Below are 22,797 nucleotides of genomic sequence, written 5' to 3'. Positions count from 1 at the left end.
AAAGAGTCAGACACGACTGAGCGACTTCACTTTCCCTAAATAACACACACAGCATATTGGGCTTACTTTCTGGGGACCCAAGCACCCCTCAGGAGCCCATCCAGTCACTCCCTCGGGATCCAGAGATGCCCAGTAAGGACTCTGGTCCTGTGGGTACCACGGCACACCTCCGAGAATCAGATAAACAAAACTCATCCACAGACACAAAGACAAGACCAATACAGTCTCAGGTGACTCTCTAATCAAAGAAAGAGTGCACAAAATGCCCAGGGAACGGAAGCAGAAAGAGTGCACAAAACGCCCAGGGAACGGAGGCAGCAGGGGCTCAGAGTTTGGCCTGGTGGGCGCAGTCAGGAGGCCTCACGGAGGAGGGAGTGAGCAAGACTCGGCCGGGAGAAAACGAGGCCAGAGGGACGCGAGGGGAGCCCGCGGCCCCTGGGTGGGTGAGGGCAGAGGCTTTTCTCTAGGCATCTCCTGTGTTTCACACAAACCCCTGGGAGACTCTTTCAGTTCAGTTCAGTTACTCAGTCATGTCTGACTCTTTGCAACCCCATGGACTGCAGCACGCCAGGCCTCCCTGTCCGCCACCAACTCCTGGAGCTTGCTCAAATTCATGTCCATTGAGTCAGTGATGCCATCCAACCATCTCATCCTCTGTCGTCCCCTTCTCCTCCCACCTTCAATCTTTCCCAGCATCAGGGTCTTTTCCAGTGAGTCAGTTCTTCTCATCAAGTGGCCAAAGGACTGGACTTTCAGCTTCAGCATCAGTCCTTCCAGTGAATATTCAGGACTGATCTCTAGGATGGACTGGTTGGATCTCCTTGCAGTCCAAGGGACTCTCAAGAGTCTTCTCCAACACCACAGTTCAAAAGCATCAGTTCTTTGGTGCTCAGTCTTCTTTATAGTCCACTCTCGCACCCATACGTGACTACTGGAAAAACCATAGCCTTGACTAGATGGACCTTTGTTCGCAAAGTAATGTCTCTGCTATTTAATATGCTATCTTGGTTGGTCATAGCTTTTCTTCCAAGGAGCAAGCATCTTTTAATTTCATGGATGCAGTCTGCAGTGATTTTGGAGTCCAAGAAAATAAACTGTCACTGTTTCCACTGTTTCTCCATCTATTTGCCATGAAGTGATGGGACTGGATGCCATGATGTTAGTTTTCTGAATGTTGAGTTTTAACCCAACTTCTTCACTCTCCTCTTGTAACTTCATCAAGAGGGTCTTTAGTTCTTCTTTGCTTTCTGCCATAAGGGTGGTGTTGTCTGCATATCTGAGGTTACTGATATTTCTCATGCCAATGTTGATTCCAGCTTGTGCTTCATCCAGCCTGGCATTCACATAATGTACTCTGCATAGGAATTAAATAAGCAGGGTGACAATATACAGCCTTGATGTATTCTTTTCCTGATTTGGAACCAGTCTGTTGTTCCATGTCCAGTTCTAATTGTTGATTCTTGACCTGCATACAGGTTTCTCAGAAGGCAGGTCAGGTGGTCTGGTATTCCCATCTCTTTCAGAATTTTCCACAGTTTATTGTGATCCACACAGTCAAAGCCTTTGGCATAGTCAATAAAGCAGAAGTAGCTGTTTTTCTGAAACTCCCTTGCTTTTTTTTGATCCAATGGATGTTGGCAATTTGATCTCTGGTTCCTCTGCCTTTTCTAAATCCAGCTTGAACATCTGGAAGTTCACAGGTCACATACTGTTGAAGCCTGGCTTGGAGAATTTTGAGCATTACTTTGCTAGCGTGTGAGATGAGTGCAATTGTGCAGTAGTTTGAGCATTCTTTGGCATGGCTTTTCTTTGGGATTGGAATGAAAACCGACCTTTTCCAGTCCTGTGGCCACTGCTGAGTTTTCCAAATTTGCTGGTATATTCAGTTGCAGCACTTTCACAGCATCATCTTTCAGGATTTGAAATAGCTCAACTGGAATTCCATCATCTCCACTAGCTTTGCCCACTGGGCCAGAGGCCCTGGGTGCAGCAGGCCTGGGTGTGGTATAAGCCCTCTTGGAGGAGGTCGCCAGTAACCCCAGCATAGAGCTGCCAGAACATACACAGGACTGGGAAACAGACTCTTGGAGGGCACAAACAGAACCCTGTGTGCACCAGGACCCGGGAGAAAGGAGCAGTGACCCCACGAGAGACTGACCCAGACTTGCCCGGGAGTGCCCAGGAGTCCCCGGCGGAGGCGTGGGTGACGGTGGCTGCTGCAGGGTCGGGGGCACTGAGCGCAGCAGTGCATCATGGGACCTTCTGAAGGAGTCGCCCTTGTCTTCATTGTCTCCACCATAGTTTGGCCTCAGATCAAAGAACAGGGAGGGAACACAGCCCCGCCCATCAACAGAAAATTGGATTAAAGATTTACTGAGCTCGGCCCCACCCATCAGAACAAGACCCAGTTTCCCTCACAGTCAGTCTCTCCCATCAGGAAGCTTCCGTAAGCCTCCATCAGAGGGCAGACAGACTGAAAACCACAATCACAGAAAACTAATCAATCTGATCACATGGACCACAGCCTTGTCTAACTCAATGAAACTATGAGCCATGCTGTGTAGGGCCACCCAAGACGGGCAGGTCATGGTGGTGAGTTCTGGCAAAGCATGGTCCCCTGGAGAAGGGAAGGGCAAACCACTTCAGTACTCTTGCCTTGAGAACCCCATGAACAGTATGAAAAGGCAAAAAGATAGGACACTGAAAGATGAACTCCCCCAGTTAGTAGGTGCCCAATATGCTACTGGAGATCAGTGGAGAAATAATTCCAGAAAGATGAAGAGATGGCGCCAAAGCAAAAACAAAACCCAGCTGTGGATGTAACTGGTGATGGAAGTAAAGTCCGATGCTGTAGAGAGAAATATTGCATAGGAACCTAAAATGTTAGGCCCATGAATCAAGGCAAATTGAAAGTGGTCAAACAAGAGATGACAAGAGTGAACATCGACATTTTAGGAATCAGTGAACTCAAATGGACTGGAATGGGTGAATTTAACTCAGATGACCATTATATCTACTATTGTGGGAGAGAATCCCTTAGAAGAAATGGAGTAGCCATCATGGTCAACAAGAGTCCGAAATGCAGTACGTGGGAGACGCTTAGGGGAAATGAATCACAGACCTTTACAATTTAATGATGCCTGGACTTGGAAGCTCTCCCTGGAGGGAAGGGGGTCCACCATCTCCTTCTTTGCATCTCCAGCCCCATGTATGATGCTCAGTGCTGAGCAGGGTCTTGGGAATGGCTGACATCCACAGGCCACTGAGTTCATGGGACGGATAGAGCTGGGATCTTTCCTTCCAATACCAAATGCATTGCTGTATCCCTCTAGACTCCCCTATGCAACCACTTTCACAGCCTTGAAAAGAGATGCCATCAGTTCTGGATAGCAAGACTGGGGCATTTTGGAATAGGTAAGGCATTTGCTAGCTGATGAACGACATGCAAATGGAAATGGACCAAATAGAAGCAGTGGTGTCTTTACGCTATCAGCAAAGGTTTGCCCAGAAGTTCAAGGTCAAATCCTTTTAATAGTCTAAACCTCAAGGCTTTGCCACAGCTGGTCTTAGTGTCCCCCTCAGCCCCCTCCAGTCAGGCTTCTGCCCCCTCTCTAAGGAGGCTGGTCTGGCCCAGGCCCCCAGCGGGCTCCATGTTGCAAATTCACGGACACTGCTTGATTCCTTCAAGTCCTCTCCCTGCAGCTCTGGATGCAGATGACTCTTCTCTCTTTCTTGGACCACTTTCTTCCTTGGGGTTCCGGGTCGCCTCGCTCCATCATCTTTCTTCATATCTTGCTGGCTGCTGCTTCTCAACCTCTCACTGGCTCACTTCTCTGTCTCCAAATTCTGGACGCACAGGGTCCGCCCTGGGTGCCCTTCGCTTGCCCCCTCCCCCAAGTCAGCTCATCCAGGCCCTTGGCTTTAGGTCCATCCATACTCTGTTGACCTCCAAGGGCAAATCTTTTGGTTCTGATCTCTCCCCAGGACCCCGGATTTAGCTTCCTCTGCTCCTCTGTCTTCACATCTTAGCAGCACCCGGAACTTAACGTGGCTGACAAAAGTCCTTCCGACCTCCTCCGTATACCCCCCAGCCCCAGTAAGCAGCACCATCCCACATCTGGTGGTGAAACTGTGAAAGCCAGGCACCATCCTGAATCTTGCCTTCCCCTCCCCTCCGCATGTCAGCCAGCCCTTTGGACTCTACCTACAAGTCACAGTAGAGTTTCTTTACCCTCCCATCACCTCCACTACCACGGTCCTGATCCTCACCCGAGCCTCTGTTACCTGAACTGTTCTAATAACCCTGCTTCCAGTCTTACGTCCCATGGTCCATTCAACCAGACATGATCTTTTAGTAAAGGTAACCAGATCCTGCTACTTCCCTGCTTAACCCCCCCCCCCAAAGCTTCCTGCTGCCCTTAGAACCACTGCAGACCCCATGGCTTGAAGCTCGAGGCCTGCGTGCGTGATCCTACCCCTATTCCTCACCTTGTCTCTTAACTCTCCTTCACTCACTTCATTCCGGCCATGCAGTGGGTTCTCCTTCTGCTCTTCGAACATACAAAGCTCAGCCCCAACACAGGCGCTTTGCATTTGCTCTCTCCTCTGCCCAGAGTGCCCCATTTACCCCTCTTGGCATGGTGGGGTCCTTATTGCCTTTGAGGTCTCAGTTTAAATGGGAGTCTTTTCCTGACCATCCGGTCCCTTTTATCACATCAGTCTATTTTAATGATGTGCTTCGCCCTTATCATTCAAGGCTTCCCAGGTGGAGCTGGTGGTAAAGAACGTGCTTGTGTGCAGGAGACATAAGAGACTTGAGTCCGATCCCTGGTCAGGAAGATCCCCTGGAGGAGAGCATGGCAACCCCCTCCAGTATTCTTGCCTGGAGAATCCCATGGACAGAGGAGCCTGGCGGGCTACAGTCCACAGAGTCGCAAAGAGCTGGACACAACTGAAGTGACTCAGCACACCCTTGTCATTTTCTGGTATTTTCTTGCTTATCTTTTTAGCTGCCTCCTGGTCCCCCAGACCCCCAGGTAAACTCCATGAACTTAGGATCTTGTTGTCTTGTTCCCTGATGCTCTTCTGGTGCCTCGAAGTATCTGACTCAGTCACCACGTGCTGAGCTAATGTTGAATGGAGCAACTCCAGTTTTCCAAACTCCAGGACGCGGTCCTGAGGTCTCAGTCTGGAAGATTATGACGCAGTAGCTGTAGGATGAGGCTCAGCTGTGGGCCTGCTTTCACTTGCCCCTCTGAAAATCCTAAAGGGCAGAATGGACAGCTCCTGCTCCTTTGCAACGGAACTTCCCCTCAAGACCAAGCATCGGGGCTGCAAGAGTAGCAATTCACTCCGTGACCTCTAGAGGGAGCTTAAAGTTGCTCCCATCACTCCACCCCACGGTGTAGATAGATGTCTGATAGGGCTTCAGGACAGATACAATCCATGGTTGAGGGTGGAATTCAAAGACTGCAATGGAACTAGACTCGGAAAGATGCTTGCTTCCTTTCTCTGTGTCATTGCGTTTATTCTACAATCAGTTGTCCTTTGGTGGGCCTTCTCTCTGGTGCTTTCTCTTTCCTCTTATGTGACTGGTGTGACAAAATTAGGTATGGTACCTTCCTCATCAGGAAAAGCCTGCCCCTTTGGGAGGTCAGGGGGAAGGATGGAGACCTGGACAAGGCAGCTCAGCCAGCCTAACCCTGGCTCGGTGAAGACGGCTTCGTGTCCTCCTTGATCCCTCCCTCCCCCAGACCTTGGATCTGTAAGATCCGAGAGGAGGGTAACAGGAGCAGCCAGACTGAGTGGCTGCCAGGCTGGGCTCCAAGCCAGAGGGGCCAAGGAGTGATGCAGCCCAGTCCTCTGGGACTTGGGCCCTGGTCTCCACTCATCACTAGTACACCTGCCTTCCTGCCCTTGTGATATCATCGGACTGTAATGACCCTTTATAATCATCATTTTCCATTTTGTTTCAGACAACAAAACATCGGCAAGGACGGAGACTGACAGAGAGCCCACGCCAGCCAAGCCGTTCTGAAACAGCATCTTGTTTCAGGGAGAGCAAGTGAAAGTGAGAGTCACTCGGTCCTGTCTGACTCTTTGCGGCCCCATGGACTGTAGAGTCCACGGACTTCTCCAGGCCAGAATACTGGAGTGGGTAGCCTTTCCCTTCGCCAGGGGATCTTCCCAACCCAGGGATCAAACCCAAGTCTCCCACATTGCAGGCGGATTCTTTACCAGCTGAGCCACAAGGGAAGCTCAGAGAGAGATAAGATCCACTGAAATGGTTTAGCCATACGATAACATTTCCAAGAATTAAGTCCAGTGATTCACCAGCCTAACCATATAGCAACAAAGAGGGTGCCAGCTTTAAGTATCACCTCTGCCCATCTTTGTCGGCAAGGCGGGTGGTAGGATGGAGCTCAGGAGTCTCATCGTGGCAGTCCTCCCACAACAGCTTCTCTCTCTGGATCCTTTGTTACCAAGAAACACGAGAGGACAACTGGTTACCGTTTATTGAACCGCTCCCATAAGCTTTTGTTGGGTGGAATAAAAGGCCTGCAGTGGGACTGGGCTTGTTTAGTTGCAGACATTATCTCATTTATGCCTACAATGTAGGTGGTTTCATGCCCAATTTCAGATGAGGTTTCTAAAGCAGAAAGGTTAGGTCACTGACCAGAGCCACGTGCCCAGCCTCCGGGCGTAATCCTTTTTCTAACGGCTCAGAGCAGCCATAAACCCGCACTGCAGAGGCAGCCCCAGAGCAGGACCTCACCCCGGCCAAGCAGCATCGTGGAGGAGGCATCTCCGAACACTAAACAAACGCCCAGGCGCACACTCCCTACCAGGTGGAGGAGGCGCGATAAGGGGCTTCTGAGAGTGGCGGTGTTATCACGCTCGGTAGATCGCCCCTCTGTCTAGCTCCATGGTGCTCTTACTGTGGCCTCGTAACCTGGGCCCAGCACAGCTCTGGGGAACAAATTGTGAAGGAAAGAAACGAAACAAAAGAAAGATGATAAAATAAAACTGCTGTGAAAGGTTAAATTCCCAGGATTCTCTGTGGTTGTTTAATGGATTTCTATGATAGTAACAGACCTTTGGCTTTGCCTGCCGGGCAGGTGACCTCCAAGTAAATGAGTTTAGACAGCATTCCCGAATAAGAAATGTTCCTTTCCCCTCAACCCCACACTCCACAAAGGCCCCTGAGGATACAAAGACTCACACTCAATCCCCGGGCAGACAGATACGATCAGCTGGACACAGCAGCCCATCTGATATGGAAGTGGGCTACCTGGGATGGTCTGTCAAAATGTGTATTTCCGCCTCTAATATCTACCCATGTAACAAATATTTACTGAGACGGCTCTCCGTTAGGCGTTGTGGATGTAGTGGGGAAAAGACGTGGCCTTTGTGATCAGGATGCCCATGGCCCAGTGGACAGACAGGTGTTTGGACCTAATGAGATACAAGTTGGAGTGCAGACTCCCCCAACCCCCAAAGAGGAATCACAGAGGAGGAAGTGTCTAGAACTTCCTGCAGAAGTCAGGGAAGGGGCCGCATGAGCCAAGACACAGTCTTTTCGGATGGCCTCAGTGTCTTCCTCTGAAAAACAGGCTTAACAATACCACCAGCCTCAGTGTCAGCATGAAAATGAAATGTTAAGGAAGTGTTACTCGCTCAGTCATGTCTGACTCTTTGCGACCCCACAGACTATAGCCCGCCAGGCTCCTCTGTCCATGGGATTCTCCAGGCAAGGATACTGAGATGAGTAGCCATTCCCTTTTCCAGGGAATCTTCCTGACCCAGGAATCGAACCTGGGTCTCCTGCATTGCAGGCAGATTCTTTACCAGCTGAGCCACGAGGGAAGCCCCAGATGAAATGTAGCCATGTCTGTAAAGCCCTCAATCCAATGCCTGCCATGGAGTAAGCATTCAATAATGCTAGTCACTCAGATTAGTGTTAGCAGAAGCACTGGATGAGTCTCCAAGTTCAGGTATAAATGGATAGAAATGACTAAGAAGAGGATAACATTTATCATTTGTTTTCTAGAGTGAAGTGAAAGTCGCGCAGTCATGTCTGACTCTTTGTGACCCCATGGACTACAGTCCATGGGATTCTCCAGGCCAGAACACTGGAGTGGGTAGCCTTTCCCTTCTCCAGGGGGTCTTCCCCACCCAGCGATCGAACCAAGGTCTTCTGCATTGTGGGCAGATTATTTACCAGCTGACCCACAAGGGAAGCCCAAGAATACTGGAGTGGGGAGCCTTTCCCTTCTCCAGGGGGTCTTCCCCACCCAGGGATCGAACCCAGGTCTCCTGTATTGTGGGCAGATTATTTACCAGCTGACCCACAAGGGAAGCCCAGGACTACTGGAGTGGGGAGCCTATCCCTTCTCCAGAGGGTGTCCTGCACTGCAGGCAGATTCTTTACCAACTGAGCTATCAGGGATGCCCTGTGTTCTAGAACCAAAGTGAAAATGGAAGTTAAGTCGCTCAGTCATGTTCGACTCTTTGCAACCCCGTGGACTGTAGCCCACCAGGCTTCTCCGTCCATGGGGTTCTCCAGGCAAGAATACTGGAGTGGGTTGCCATTTCCTTCTCCAGGGGATCTTCCTGACCTGGATTGAATCCAGGTCTCCCACATTGCAGGCAGACGCATTAACCTCTGAGTCACCAGGGTAGCCCTGTTCTAGAACCAGGTACAATCTTAATGCTGAAATCGGTTGCTTGTAAGGTGACAGCCTCCCATTGGCCAAGGGTGGCACTGCACCCTTACCCTATTCAGTTCAGTTCAGTCACTCAGTCGTGTCCGACTCTTTGTGACCCCATGAATTGCAGCATGCCAGGCCTCTCTGTCCATCACCAACTCCCGGAGTTCACTCAAACTCATGTCCATCGAGTTGGTGATGCCATCCAGCCATCTCATCCTCTGTCATCCCCTTCTCCTCCTGTCCCCAATCCCTCCCAGCATCAGAGTCTTTTCCAATGAGTCAACTCTTTGCATGTGGTGGCCAAAGTATTGGAGTTTCAGCTTTAGCATCAGTCCTTCCAATGAACGCCCAGGACTGATCTCCTTTAGGATGGACTGGTTGGATCTCCTTGCAGTCCAAGGGACTCTCAAGAGTCTTCTCCAACACCACAGTTCAAAAGCATCAATTCTTCGGTGCTCAGCCTTCTTCACAGTCCAACTCTCACATCCATACATGACCACTGGAAAAACCATAGCCTTGACTAGACGGACCTTTGTTGGCAAAGTAATGTCTCTGCTTTTGAATATGCTATCTAGGTTGGTCATAACTTTCCTTCCAAGGAGTAGGCGTCTTTTAATTTCATGGCTGCAATCATCATCTGCAGTGATTTTGGAGCCCCCCAAAATAAAAGTCTGACACCGTTTCCACTCTTTCCCCATCTATTTCTCATGACGTGATGAGACCAGATGCCATGAACTTCGTTTTCTGAATGTTGAGCTTTAAGCTAACTTTTTCACTCTCCTCTTTCACTTTCATCAAGAGGCTCTTTAGTTCCTCTTCACTTTCTGCCATAAAGGTGGTGTCATCTGCATATCTGAGGTTATTGATATTTCTCCTGGGAATCTTGATTCCAGTTTGTGCTTCTTCCAGCCCAGCGTTTCTCATGATGTACTCTGCATATAAGTTAAATAAGCAAGGTGACAATATACAGCCTTACCCTCTGAGCCACTGTGTATTTTGCAGGTAAAAGTAAAGCTATGTGCCCAAGCTCTGGAGAAGACTAAGAAGCTCAAATCTGGGAGGGAGACCCACACAACAGTGGAGAAAACATGGGGAGATGACCGTGATACCAGCTCCTCAGGGGCCTGAAAATTTTCCTGATGTCTTCTCTGTTTTCAAAGATGTCTTTTGAGAAAGATAATCTTAATTCTGTCCTCTTGTCCCCTGCAATCCAGTGATGGTAAGTTACCCAACAAATACAATTCACTTTTTTTGAAATTCACTGTAGGGTGAGTTTGCCTAGAAAACTGGCTCAAAGACCAGCCCCTTTCCCTCTTTTCAGGAAAGTACAGGATATTCGAAGGAGGGGCCATGACATTTTCCTCAATTATCTACAGCAGGCTGTCCGACAGAACTGTACGTGGTGACGGAAATGTTCTTCACCTGATCTGCCCAAAGCAGTGGCCACTGATCACATGTGGCAAGTCTGACTGAGGAAATGAACTTCTAATTTAACCTGATTTAGTTGAACTTAAATGTAAATAGCGACATGTGACAAGTGGCTGCCACAGTGGACAGCACAGATCCAGGGGCTCTGATTATGTGCACTTTCTTGAGTCTCTTCTAGAGTTTCATCATCTTTGTCTATAATTTGGCTCGACCTTGGGGCAAGGTGTCCAAGGTGCAGGCCCTCGCCACCTCCTCCTATATCCCTGCTCACCTACCCCAGCCCTAAGGGCTCCATAAGCCAAGACTTTCCCCAAATGCTGAGCCAGAGGTCTTGCTGAGCCCGAGGGAAGGATTCCTTTTGCTTCACACCACTCCATCAGCTCCCCCAATTTACCCAAGTAATCCAATGCATTCGCTGCACTTCTGAAAGCTTAGGATGACCCCGTTGCTAAGCTCATGCCTTTAGGACCAGAGGGGAGGCTGCTGGACGGGACACACGTTTTGGGTCATTTTGCACCCACTGGGCCAAGCGTGCAGAGGCAGCCTCATCACAATGACCTGCTTTTCCTGGCTAAAGGGCTTGGAGACACAGCGCTGGCTGGGCCTGTGTAATCTATTCATCTCCTTCCAAGGCGGGCTCTGTGAGCTCATTCATGGAGGATAGGCAGAGGAAGCTGGGGAGGGAAGCAAACACACGTACAGAAAGCAAAGAAAACAAACAATGCTGGGCAGCCCCCTGTTTCGGGGTGGGAGCAGGGGCGGGGAAGACAGGGGTGGGGGGAATGAAGCTCTGGGGCTTTCCTGGGGGGATCCGGCCCGGGAAGGAGACCGGGGCTTCCACTGAAGCTTCTCCCAGTCCCTCCTGCAGCCCCGCCTCGGTCTTGGCTCCCGGAGCCCCCAGCGTGGTCAGCTCTGGCCATTCGGCCGGCTCCTTGGGAAAGGAGGTGACGGGTGAGGGGAGGCCAGAGTGGCAGCAGGAAGGAGAGGACTGGCCGCGTGGAGCTGCTCCTTGGAGTCTGCTCCTGTCCCGGCCTCTGCCCCAACCCCACCGCCACAGACAGGCGTGCAGGGCTCCCCGGGTCCCCGGGTCCCCGGGACAGCGCCCCATCGGGGAGCCTGCTTCCGCACTCCAGCCACAGAATCCGAAGGGCTGGGCACTTGGCTTCAGTGCGCTATTTGCATGTGATTTGCATACATCCACAACCACCCCACCCCCACCCCACCCCATTCCAGATGCTTCCAGGTCAAAGAATGTGAAACGAAATAAAATAATCAGTGCAGCCTCCCGTAGCCTGATAGGCAGGGCCCGACACCCGTAAGAGACATAACTGATTTTTAAAGCAGGCGATGGGATCACAAGCCGAGATGGAGGTGGGGTGTGTATGGTGAACGGAGTTGGGGGTGCTCAGCATTGGAGTAGAGAGGGGGAAGGGGGAAGGGGGTGTCTCCGTCTGCACTGGAACCTGGGCATCCCCGGTTTTCAGAGCGCGCACAGGTGAGCCACGTGGGAGGCTGCTTGTGGTTCCCCACACCTGGGCCTGGCACTGCCGTTGGCCGCACCCTGGCAGCCACCTCTGCAGGGAGATTTTCACCACTGATGCAGGAACATTCGATTTCAAACAAGAGCAAAGATAGCTGCTCCAAGGGATGGGGGAGCAATGAGATGCCTACTGGTGTTTTCCTGTTTCCAAGACGCCTCCCGTCTTCACCCCTATTGTTCCCATTGGGTCTCCGCGTCCTCTCTGCCAGCCGGGCAGGCCTCTCGCTACCCTTCACTCCACGGAAGGTCGGGGAAGAGACGCAGTGCCATCGTCGGCAGCGAGCGGAGTTAATTTATCGCAGCCCTCTGCCAGGTGCTAATGAGACGCTCACAGCGTGTGTCAGCCAAGCGGTTCCCGTATCATGTAAATACGCCTCTTAGTGACGCGGTTCGAGGCACTATTTAACATTTATGCCTTGACTTTCTCTAGGCCCCAGAGACCTCTCCAGGAAGGAAACCTCACCTGAAGCTGGGGCCCTCCAGGGAATCAAATGTCAGATTCACACCTGTGGGTTCCGGGAGGCTGTGAGCTTGGGTGGAGGGTCCTCGGAGTGATTCTAAATAGGAGAGGGCTACAAGACTAAGATGGAGAGCAATGATGTTGCTTAAAAGGAACCCAGGTCACAGCGCCCAGCGTAACCACAGCGATCGGAAAATGACTCAAAAAGGCAGACAATGCAAGAAGGCACAGTAAGGAGAGGATGGTTCAGAGCAAGGCTGGACCGACAGCAAGGAGGCTAGGCGCCCAGTTCTGAGTGATGGCTCGGATGGTGAGGCCTCCCCAGCAGTATCCTCTGACGCTGGGTTTCCTTGCACCGTGTACCGCAGGGGTGGCGGTAGCTTGAAGGAGCTCAGGAACCGTTTCCAGATGTCTGATCACCAAGCAGTGCCCGCCCAGCCCCCACCTCCCACCCCCTCTCCACTCCACATCCCCTACCTCCAGAGCAATTCCACCTGACTGTATCACCCATTGGTTTCACTTTGAAGAAAGGGCATCACAACTTAGCGGAGTTTGGAGAAGGTTGGGTTTTGATCAGCAGCTGGCAAACTATGGCTGGTGGACCAACGCAGTCTACAGCCTGTTTTTGTGTGACCCATGAGCCCAGAGTGGTGTTTTACCTTTTTCAATGGTTGAAAAATTAAAAAAGGAGGAGACTGTGCGACACGTGAAAATTACACGAAATTCAAGTGTCCGTAAGTAACATTTTACAGGAACGCTGCCGTGCCGTTCCATCGGCATGCTGTCTGTGGCTGCTTCTGCACTGGAGCAAGAACTGGGTGGTTGCAGCAGAAACCATACGGCCCCAGAGAGGAAAATGTTTACTATCTGGGCTTCACGAGAGGGTTTGCCAACCCCTGTTGTAGCTCATAGAAGGAGAGCTCTCCACCCAACCCAAGATGGCGGCACCCTGTTCTATGTACAGCTGGGTGCCACATGGCCAGAAAGTCAATGCCAACTCGAGCTTCTCCGGAGCCCAGCCAGCCTCGACTTCCTCGTGGCAAAGCGAGACCAGGCCGGGATGCCCGGTCCACGCACACAGGTATGTGTCTCGGTGGGTACAAAGGCCAACACTTGCTCCCAAGACCCCAAGCTGGTTCTCCTGTTGCCAACACCAGGGCCCTGGGCAGATAGACATCTGCTCACCTTTACCAACACCCTCCTCAAATCTCCTTAGACCTTGGAGCGCCAGACACCAGTCCTACGTGTAATCAGATTAGAAGGCAGACTACATCTGTAATTTGATTTTTAAGAAGGCAGGAAGCTGTCCTGTTCTCTCTCCTCTGCCAAAAGCATTACCCAAATCCTCATGCCCCAAATTTCACCCTTCAGCGTTCTTTAATTACACTACAGTCAGGGCGTTTGGTGTTAGTAACTAATACTCGGCTCGCAGAGGGTTTCCTGAGCGTAAGGGCTTGTTAGGAACATCAAAGATGCCAGGACAAGATAGACTCTGAGGTCAGAAGGGAAGACTGGGCAGAGGGATCTTTATGGAGGGATTCAGCAAAGGACGAGGGTCAGGCAGAGGGCACAGGACAGCTCAGAGCTGGTGAGTGCTGAGGGCATCGCCGATCCCACGAGGGTCTCCAGAGAGGCTCCGGGGACTCCACCCCCATCCTGGTCAGAGGCACGGGGTGGGGCGGACCGCGGAGGGGACTTACCCGGTACCACACGATCTCACGCATGCGGCCATCGGTCTTGAAATTACACTTCAAGGTCACGGCATCACCAGCCACCACGGGCGGGAGAGGCTCAATGTTGACAGTCAAGTAGCCTGTGGAAGAAAGGGGAGAGGGTGGTGAGGCTGTGGGCTGACCCGGAGGGCTGGCGCCGGGTGGGGTGAGGGGGCCTCCCCGGCTGCAGGTGGCGCTGTCTGCACTGAAGTCCACATGAGCGGGGACGTGAGTGGCGCTCGCCCACCTCACTTCCTCCTCACTGGTGCCTCCTTTTCTGAGAACCTCCCTGGCCCTCAGGGATCCCATCAACCCTGCAGACGCTCCTTGGGATGAACTGTCCCGTGAAAGCAGGCCCTGCTGACTCCTGGAGGAAACGCTTCAGTGTATTTCTGTCAGATGTCCCAGACCTTCCATCCAACACTACTCCTCCCCACTTCTTTTAGAAAGCTGTGACGCACGGCAGCTCTGTAGGAAATGAACAGGCTGAAATACATTTCTGGGGGCTTCCATGAGACTCCAATGGTAAAGAATCTGCCTGCAATGCAGGAGACCCAGGTTCGACTTCTGGGTCGGGAAGATCCCCTGGAGAAGGGAATGGCTACCCCCTCTAATATTCTTGCCTGGAGAATCCCATGGACAGAGGAACCTGGCCGGCTACAGTACATGGGGTCGCAATGGGTCAGGCAAGTTTGAGCAGCTAACACTGGTGTTTCCAAACGTATTTGAATAGGGGTCCCTTAGCCAACCCTTAAACCCCGTCAGCGTCCCATGCACCCAGACCCTGGAATGCCGATTTGGTGTTCTGGGTACTTCTGCATTTCCAGCCTCAGAAAATTTCTCCTGGTGAGAGAGGAACAGAGACCTGGGAAGCTGCTGCTTTGCTTCCTGAACCCCCAACCCCCATCACACACACCTTGCAACCCTGGCCACAGTGGGGGTGGTGGGAGTGTGACGGGCTGACGGCCTGGGAAGGAGTCTCGATTGTCCGCAAGCACAGATGGTGTTTCTCACACACCAGCTGTCCCCGGAATCCCTGCCCAGCTCCCAGGAGCAGGGGCTCTTCTCCTGATAGACACAGCCGGGCAACACTGATGCCTCCTCACCAAAGTCCAGCCTGCTGAGTCCTCTGACCCACCCCTCTGCCTCCCAGAGCCCCATCCTGAGGGCAAGGAACCCGCTCCAGCTTGGCGGGGATCTCATTCTTGGGCTGATCATTCAGACTCATGGGATTGGCTTCCTGCCGGTTGATATCCAACCATTGATCTAATAGATCAATCCAGTCCGATTGTCTTAATGAGAAAACTAGCCAGAATGGGCTCAGGGATTTCAATTGTGCAGGCAGCCTGAGCAGATGGGGCCCAGGGGTCTGACCCCTGCCTGGAAGTTAATGGTTACAACATTCTGCAGAAAAAAAAAGAGAATCGACCTCAAGGGGATCAATTTGGGAGCTGGAGGCAGACTCGACCGGTGTGGTCCAAAGCTTCAGTTCCCAATGCCCAGGGCAAGGGAGTGAAGTTGGGGCCCACCCCAGGTGGCCTCTAACTTAGACCAAAGGTCAGGCTCACAGGGAGCCCCAGAGAACACATGACCCACGAGAGCAGCGACCGAGCTAACTGGAAGGAGGGCCCGTCTTCTGCCCCTTCTCTCCTATTTATTCTGCCCCAGATTGTGCTCCCACCTGCTCTGAGCAGGCCCTGGGCCGTATCCAGGAAGCAGAGTGGCTCGAGCATTGCCTTGCTCTCTGGGAATGGACAGTGGAGGGGCAGATTCACAACAGGACCCCACTGGACCAGGGGGATGACAGGTGACCGTGAGGGGCTGGGGAGGGGAGAGGGGAAACCTGACCCAGCCTGGATGCTCAGCGATGCCCCCAAGCCCCGCGGGTGCCAAACCGTGACACACAGGAGGCCGCCTGCCGGAGGATGAACCCCAAGGGGAGGGAGGACCCTGGCGCAAGCCAAGTGTGATACAGTAACAGTGGTCCCCATTTCCATGGCGCCCGTTCTGTGCCAGCCCCCGACTCTGCGCTTAATACACACTCACTCACTTAATTGTCATGACGGTCCTAGGAGAGAGGAGCTAGGATTAGTCCGACTTCCCACACGGAAACCCAGAGGCTAAGTAACCTGCCGAGATCGCGTAGCTGTAAGTGGCAGAGCTGGGATTCAGACCCAGACCTTCGGATTCTATTATGACCGCCATTCTGCCACGCTACACACAGCTAACGAGGGACGCAGGGAGGGCAGGCCGGCCAACACTTCCCATCCAACGCAACAACAAGGGTGTGTTGCTGGGGGGAGGGCGCGCGGCAGGAGACCAGGACCTGACCCCCTTCTGTATGGGTCCCAGCCTGACCCAATGCCCACTGTTCCAGTAGGGCTGCCTTAACCCTGGGTGGGAGGCATGTCTCACTTTTGGAACTACAATTGAGGTGAGCATCACTTGTCCAGATGGCTGAGGAGCTCAAGACAAGAGAACGGTCCCTCCCACTGGAAGGAGACAGAAAGGACAGATTCTCAGATGCATAAACCTTCCAGCCAGCCCAAGGTGGGTACAGATGGTGTATGCATGTGAGGCGGGCCGGTGGGGGGGATGCCAACTTGCAGGGTCATCATTTCCTGGTGAGCCGTGAGGGAATCACAGGTGTGAGTCCAGTGGGCATTGGAGGAAATGGTGGAAGCTCTGGTTTTTATTGAGAATCTATTCACTTGCAGTCAATCCTAAAGGAGATCAACCTTGAATATTCATGGGAAGGACTGACGCTGAAGCTGAAGCTCCAATACTTTGGCCACCTGATGCGAAGAGCCAGCTTATCAGGAAAAGACCCTGATGCTGGGAAGGATTGAAGGTGGGAGAAGGAGGCGACTCATTCCTCTCATTTTTGCTGTACAGCGAAGTGACTCAGACAGACAGACAGACAGACAGACAGACACACACACACACACACACACACACACTCTCCTCCGTGTTCTTTTCCATTCTGGTCCGTCACAGGGTGTTGAATGTAGTTCCCTGGGCTGCACAGTAGGTCCTTCTTGCTTATCCATCCCGTCTGCAACAGCTCTCCTCTGCTAATCCCAAATTCCCTCCCCTCCCCATCCGCACCCCCCAGCAGCCACAAGTCTGTTCTCTGCACAGAGCGGGGCTCCTGGGGGCTCCTCTCTTCAGCCTGTCCTCAGATTCGTGGAGAGGACTCCTCGTGGGTCTCCTGGCTCTGATTCCAGGAGAGGATGAGATGAGATGGTTGGATGGCATCACTGACTCAAGGGACATTAGAGCAAACCCTGGGAAATAGTGAAAGACAGGGAAGCCTGGAGTGCTGCAGTCCATGGGGTTGCCAAGGGTCAGACACAACTTAGCGACTGAACAACGTTCACTTCCTGGTACTATGCCAGACACCAGGGATACAATAATGAGAATAGGCACATGCTGCTGACGTTCCAGCAGAAGAGACAATAGCCAAAGGGACAAATGATGGGAAATGTGCCCAGAGTAATGAAGAAAAGAGAATCAGGGTAAAGCAAAAGAGAGTAATGGGAGAAGGGTTGATCTGGACAGGGTGCAACCCAGGAGGCCTTTTTGAAAGGGCCAGAGTAAAGCAAAGTGTGAGCTGTGTGTGATTCTAGGGAGCGAACACTGCAGACAGAAGCCATCACACGTGCAAAGGCCCTGAGATTGGAGTGTGCTTTTGATTCGCCAAACAGGCAGTGGTGGGAACCTTTTTGTACCATTGTGTCCTCTGAAGACCATCCGTGACTGAGCATCTCACAGGACCAGGATGAGGGTGGGGCAAGTGAGGTGCCTAGGGTACTGGATTTAAGGAGGCGTTTACTCCCCCTGCAGGACCCCGAGTCCCTGCCCTGCCGGAGTCCTCTGGAGCAAACACTACCAAACGCTACCCTCAGGAAGTGACTGTGGCTCCCACTCCTGAAGTTTCCTTCCTTGAAGTCACAGAGGGTGGGGGATGGGGGTGAATTGCTCCCAGCTGAGGACCCTTCTCTTCTTGGACCCCCTGGGAGCAGCTGGGGCAGAGGAGGGGTAGGGCTAGGCCACAGAAGAGGCAGGAGGTCTCAGTTCTAAGGATTAAAACCTTCTTTCCTGGGCACATGGCACTTTCTGGATTTCCCAGAAACGTCCCTCTCACTTTTCCGCCGGCTCCTGCGGCAGCCTGCCGGTGCCTTCCTTGTAAGATGCCGCACCTCCCGCGTGTGTCACACGGGAGGGGGACTGTCTGTTTGCACATCTGCCTCTCCTTCTGGAAAGTAAGTTTCATTTATATCAGTGGAGTATTGAAATAAGCCTATGAGTGCTGCTTTCTGAGCTTCCTTCTGGGCAGGCAATCTCGGTCCTCGCACCACCTGGTGAATACTACTTCTCTGCCTCAAAGGAAGAACGGCAGGTCAGAGGGATGAGGGGCCTGGCTCAGTACTGCTGGCAGGTAAGCAGCAAAGCTGGGATTTGGACCCAGATCTGTCTGACTCTGAGGCCAGTCTTTCCTTTGCTACCACCCAGAGCAGTCATGAAACTTGCAGGTCACGTGAAGATTCTGGGGCTCGCCTGTGATTGACCGTTGTGTCGACTGCATCTTCAGCAGAAGCCTGGCTCTCAGGGTGGGGAAGGTGACCAGGGAGAGATGGAGACTGCAGACACAGTGGTCTGGGGTGGGGGCAGGCCCCAGCGCCGGATGAGGGGCCCCATTCCCTCCAGGCTTGAGAGCCTTACCACGAAGTTGGGCTCTCTGGAGCTTTCCTAGCCAAGGCCAGGACAAGCCTCAGGCAACGCGTGGGCTCTAACTGTTGGGTCTGGAGGCAGGATCAGGGCTGGGAAGGGAGGGAAGAGCAGGTGGCAGGGTGACTTTCTGACCTATGTACCAGGCGAGGATTGCATCACCCGTCAACACCTGGGTCACAGGTGAGAATCACTTTCCCAAACAGACACACTCTGGAGAGGGAAGAGCAACGGTTCATGACCAAGGAGATTTTTTTGCAAAAGAAAACCACAGCGAAAGTTCTCCTCTAGGTCTAGCGAACCTTCCTTCAGCTCCTATTTCACAGGTTTTCATCACCTTTTGAAGACCCCGCTTTGGTTCTTTTTCTGAAAATACCCTCCCTCACTTCCTTTGCTTCTCCTACCCACAGACTTTCAGCAAGTTTGAAGTCAGTTATCTGGTTCAAGTTACTCACCCCATGACTCAGTCATCACCAGGCAGGTTATGTGGCTGCTAAGGACTCAGTTTCCCCATGAGTAATGTTGATGTCCCACATGGTGAAGCATGTTTTAGGAGTTTGCTCATCATGAGCCCTGCCCACAGCGGGGCACCCCTGAGCCTCCGCCAGATCCCTGTTCCCTCCTGGTCCCCACTGTCCAGGAAGGGCTGTCCCTGGATGGAAGTGGGAAGAGTGGGATCTGACATTTGGAAGCTAGTCAGAGAGTGGGAGAAGGTTCAGGGCTGACCCTTTCAGCCAGGTGTCCCATCCAGACTGCGGTCAGAGCCAGGAGACCCACGAGGAGTCCTCCCCATGAAGTGGAAGACAGGCTGAAGAGAGGAGCCCCCAGGAGCCCCGCTCTGTGCAGAGAACAGACTTATGGCTGCGGGGGGCGGGGGCGGGGAGGGGACGGGAGGGAATTTGGGATTAGCAGAGGCGAGCTATTGCAGACTGCAGACGGGATGGGTAAGCAAGAAGGACCTACTGTGCAGCCCAGGAAACTGCATTCAACACCCTGTGATGGACCAGAATGGAAAAGAACACGGAGGAGAGTGTGTGTGTGTGTGTGAGAGAGAGACTGACAGCAGAAAATAAACACAACGTTGTAAATCAACTATACGTCAATAATTTTTTAAACTAATAAATAAATGAAATCATGCATAGGCGAAAAAAGAGCCCCCTTCTCCCAGGATCGCTGAATCAAGTTCCCGGACGGGTGGGAAGGGCAGGGATGGGAGAGATGGATCCACGCAGCCACCAGGAGGCAGCGGATCCGGTGGAACAAGCAAGAGAGATGAATTGTGGGCTCAGCTGTGAGGCCTGCTGGCTCTGGGACCTCAGGTGAACTGCCCGTCTCTCTGGGCCTGGTTTTTCTCATCTGCAAAATGAGGGGTGAACTGTATTTTTGGGGTCTTCCAGCTCTGATCAGTCCCATGTCAGATGGTCACTGAGCTCAAATCCTGACACCATCATTGCATATACGACGCGTCTCCATTTCTCTGAGATGTGAACTTGTCCATGAAGCAGCTAAAGACGGAGCTCTGTCTTTCTCGGCATTAAACTTGCCACCGATCAGCCTTGATGCATGAGCCCCCACCCCCCACCCCCGGCCCCCACCAAGCACCGTATTGAGAAACAGGATCAGAAGTGGAAACGGATTCATCTTAACTAAGCAGTTCATTATCTCGAATGGGACCATCACTCTCGCCCTCTATCTCTGACAGCATTTACGCCGCTCCTGTTAAGACACGTTTAGCACAATCGCAGGCGATATTTAGGAATCAGGCACCCTCCCAGTGGGGTGGTGACAAACGGCTCCTCTATCCGGAAAGCCCCCTCGAGGCATCCCAGCATTGCGCCCCTCCCTTTTCCCAACTCGGGGTGGGGGATGTATCCAGAGGGTGGGCTCATGTCTGGCCTCAAGGGTAGAGGGCAGTCAGGGAGGGCTTCCGTGGGAGGGGCACAGGCCCACTGTGATTTAGTGAAAAGAGGCATGAATTATACCAGGGTGGTTATATCAGTCTGCCCAGGACCGAGGGTTTCCTGGGACAAGTGCCTTCAATGCTAAAACTAAAAAGTCCCCAGCAACCAAAACAAGTTTGTCACCATAGTTACGAGCCTGCCATGGCCATGGCAAGGGCTAAATCACTAAACCTCCCCACCTGTTCCAGTCATAAGGCAATCCAGCCCTCCCAGCTGTGGGGACTAGTGAGAGGAGCTGGCTCCTCCCCAGCCCTTGCTTCCTCATCAATGTTAGCTAGATGTTGGTGTCACTTAAGACGTAGCGTGTGAGGTCAGGGTTTGTCTTGGCTTCCTGCATCCATGGATGCCCTTCAATCCTCCTCCACCAGCAGCAGCCAGTGTGCTTTCTTTAAAATGTGCTCCCTGGCCTCGGAAAGGGCCTCCAGAGCTTCCCATCGCTCCATAGAAGGGGAGGCCGGGCCATGGAAAGTGAGGTGAGCTGGCGCAGGCCTGGATCTCGCGGCCCAGCCAGGCCCGACTGTGTCTGCTCTCCATCACGTGTGGACTCTGACTCCTCTCCAGGCCCAGCACAGGCCTCACTCTTGCTCATCCTTCAAGGAGTCACAGGTCTCACTTCCACAAAAAAGCTCTCCTTGACTCTCCAGGTTATCACAGTCCCCCCGATCACCCCTCCCTTTCGACCACCTAGGACACTTGAAGTTCCTGCGATGATGTGTTCACTGTATGTTCTCCGTGCACAGGGCCAACTGTCTCTATCTGTGACACCTGTATGGCTATAACAGTGCCCAGATCTGTGTATGCGTTGAAAGAAGAAATGAATTAATTCTTCCCACCCTCTAGATTGTTCCGTAATGAGAGCAGGTGCTGTCCCCAGGAGGGCCTTCTCAGAAGCGCCTCATCCCTGTGGTCCAAGGCGGCCCCAGCCGAAGGGGCCGTGACCCCAGGTGCCTTCTGAACATGCCTCTTTGACCACATCCGCTTGGATTGATGTTGACGCCATCTGAGAGCGTCCTCTAGGGCTCCTCAGAGAGGTCAGTCAGGAAGCCCCTCGTGGTGAGTGGCCATCCCACCGGGGATGGTAGGATACGAGACATAACAAGGGGGTCAACAGAGAGCCTGGAGGGTAGAGCAGAGGCCACAGGCAGCGGAAGCTACGGGTACAGGCTGCAGAACCCAGGCCCAGCAGCACTTGCTGGGCCCGCAGGGCCCTGGGGCAGGAAAGTGGGCGCCATCTAGGCAAGGCGACTGCAGGAGCTGGCAGGCTCAGGGCCGGGGCCAGAGCTGCTGCTGCGACTGAACAGTGTCCTGTCTCTCCTGGAACACTGTGCTAAGCTGGGGTCCTGCCTCCCGCTCTTCTCCTGTCGCCTGCCCGTCAACAGAGGTAACCAGGTACCTTGCAGCAGATGGGTTGTGTGCATACGTGCTAAGCCGCTGCAGTCGTGCCTGACTCTTTGCAACCCCATGGAGCCCGCTAGGCTCCTCTGTCCATGGGATTCTTCGGGCAAGAATACTGGAGTGGGTAGCCATGCCCTCCGCCAGGGGATCTTCCCGACCCAGAGATCAAGTCCGTGTCTCCCACGGCTCCTGCCTTGCTAGAGGGTTCTTTACTGCTGAGCCACTGGGGAAGCGGCTGGCCTATAGCCCTGCATCCCAGCTGGCCTCTCTGTGCCCACCGTCACCCCTGCCCATCCCTCTGATTCCACTTTCCCTTGCCCCCTGCCTCCTTCACTCCACACACAGTGAACCCTGCTGATCCCTGATTCCTCCGAGCTCATCCCTACCCCAGGGCCTTTGCACCTGCTGCTCCCACCTCTCAGAACAATCTCTCCCCAGACGCTCACGTGGCTCAAGACCTCAATGCTTCCTCTGCTCAAATGCCCCTGCTGTGGAGAATCCTTTTCTAATCATCCTGTCTATATAAAATTGTATCCTTGTCATTCTCTAACTCTCTACCCTGTGTTTCTCTTTTTAAAATATTTATGACTACCGGATATATATTTATTTGTTTATTATCTGCTGACATCTTACCCTCACCCCTGCATCCAGTACCCACCTGGGCTGCAAGCTCCGCGTGAGCAGAGGCTTCGTGTGTGTGCACGTGTGTCTCCGAGCAGAGGCTTCGTGTGTGTGTGCGCACGTGTGTCTCCGAGCAGAGGCTTCGTGTGTGTGCACGTGTGTCTCTGAGCAGAGGCTTCGTGTGTGTGCATGTGTGTCTCCGAGCAGAGGCTTCGTGTGTGTGTGCGCACGTGTGTCT

General features: G+C 52.8%; 1 protein-coding gene across 1 annotated transcript in view; it reads right to left on the bottom strand.

Moving 5' to 3' along the window:
• IGSF21 (immunoglobin superfamily member 21) overlaps window positions 1-22,797 on the bottom strand; it is a 277,093-nt gene that overhangs the window by 134,987 nt on the left and 119,309 nt on the right. The window contains exon 2 of the mRNA XM_040229409.1: window positions 13,840-13,952. Coding sequence (XP_040085343.1) covers window positions 13,840-13,952 — 113 coding nt within the window. The remainder of the gene's footprint in view (window positions 1-13,839; window positions 13,953-22,797) is intronic.

The sequence above is a fragment of the Oryx dammah genome, unplaced genomic scaffold (assembly GCF_014754425.2).
Source record: "Oryx dammah isolate SB20612 unplaced genomic scaffold, SCBI_Odam_1.1 HiC_scaffold_27, whole genome shotgun sequence".
Classification (NCBI taxonomy): Eukaryota; Metazoa; Chordata; class Mammalia; order Artiodactyla; family Bovidae; genus Oryx; species Oryx dammah.
Note: the sequence above shows the minus strand (reverse complement) of the source record. Positions and strands in the feature narration are given on the sequence as shown.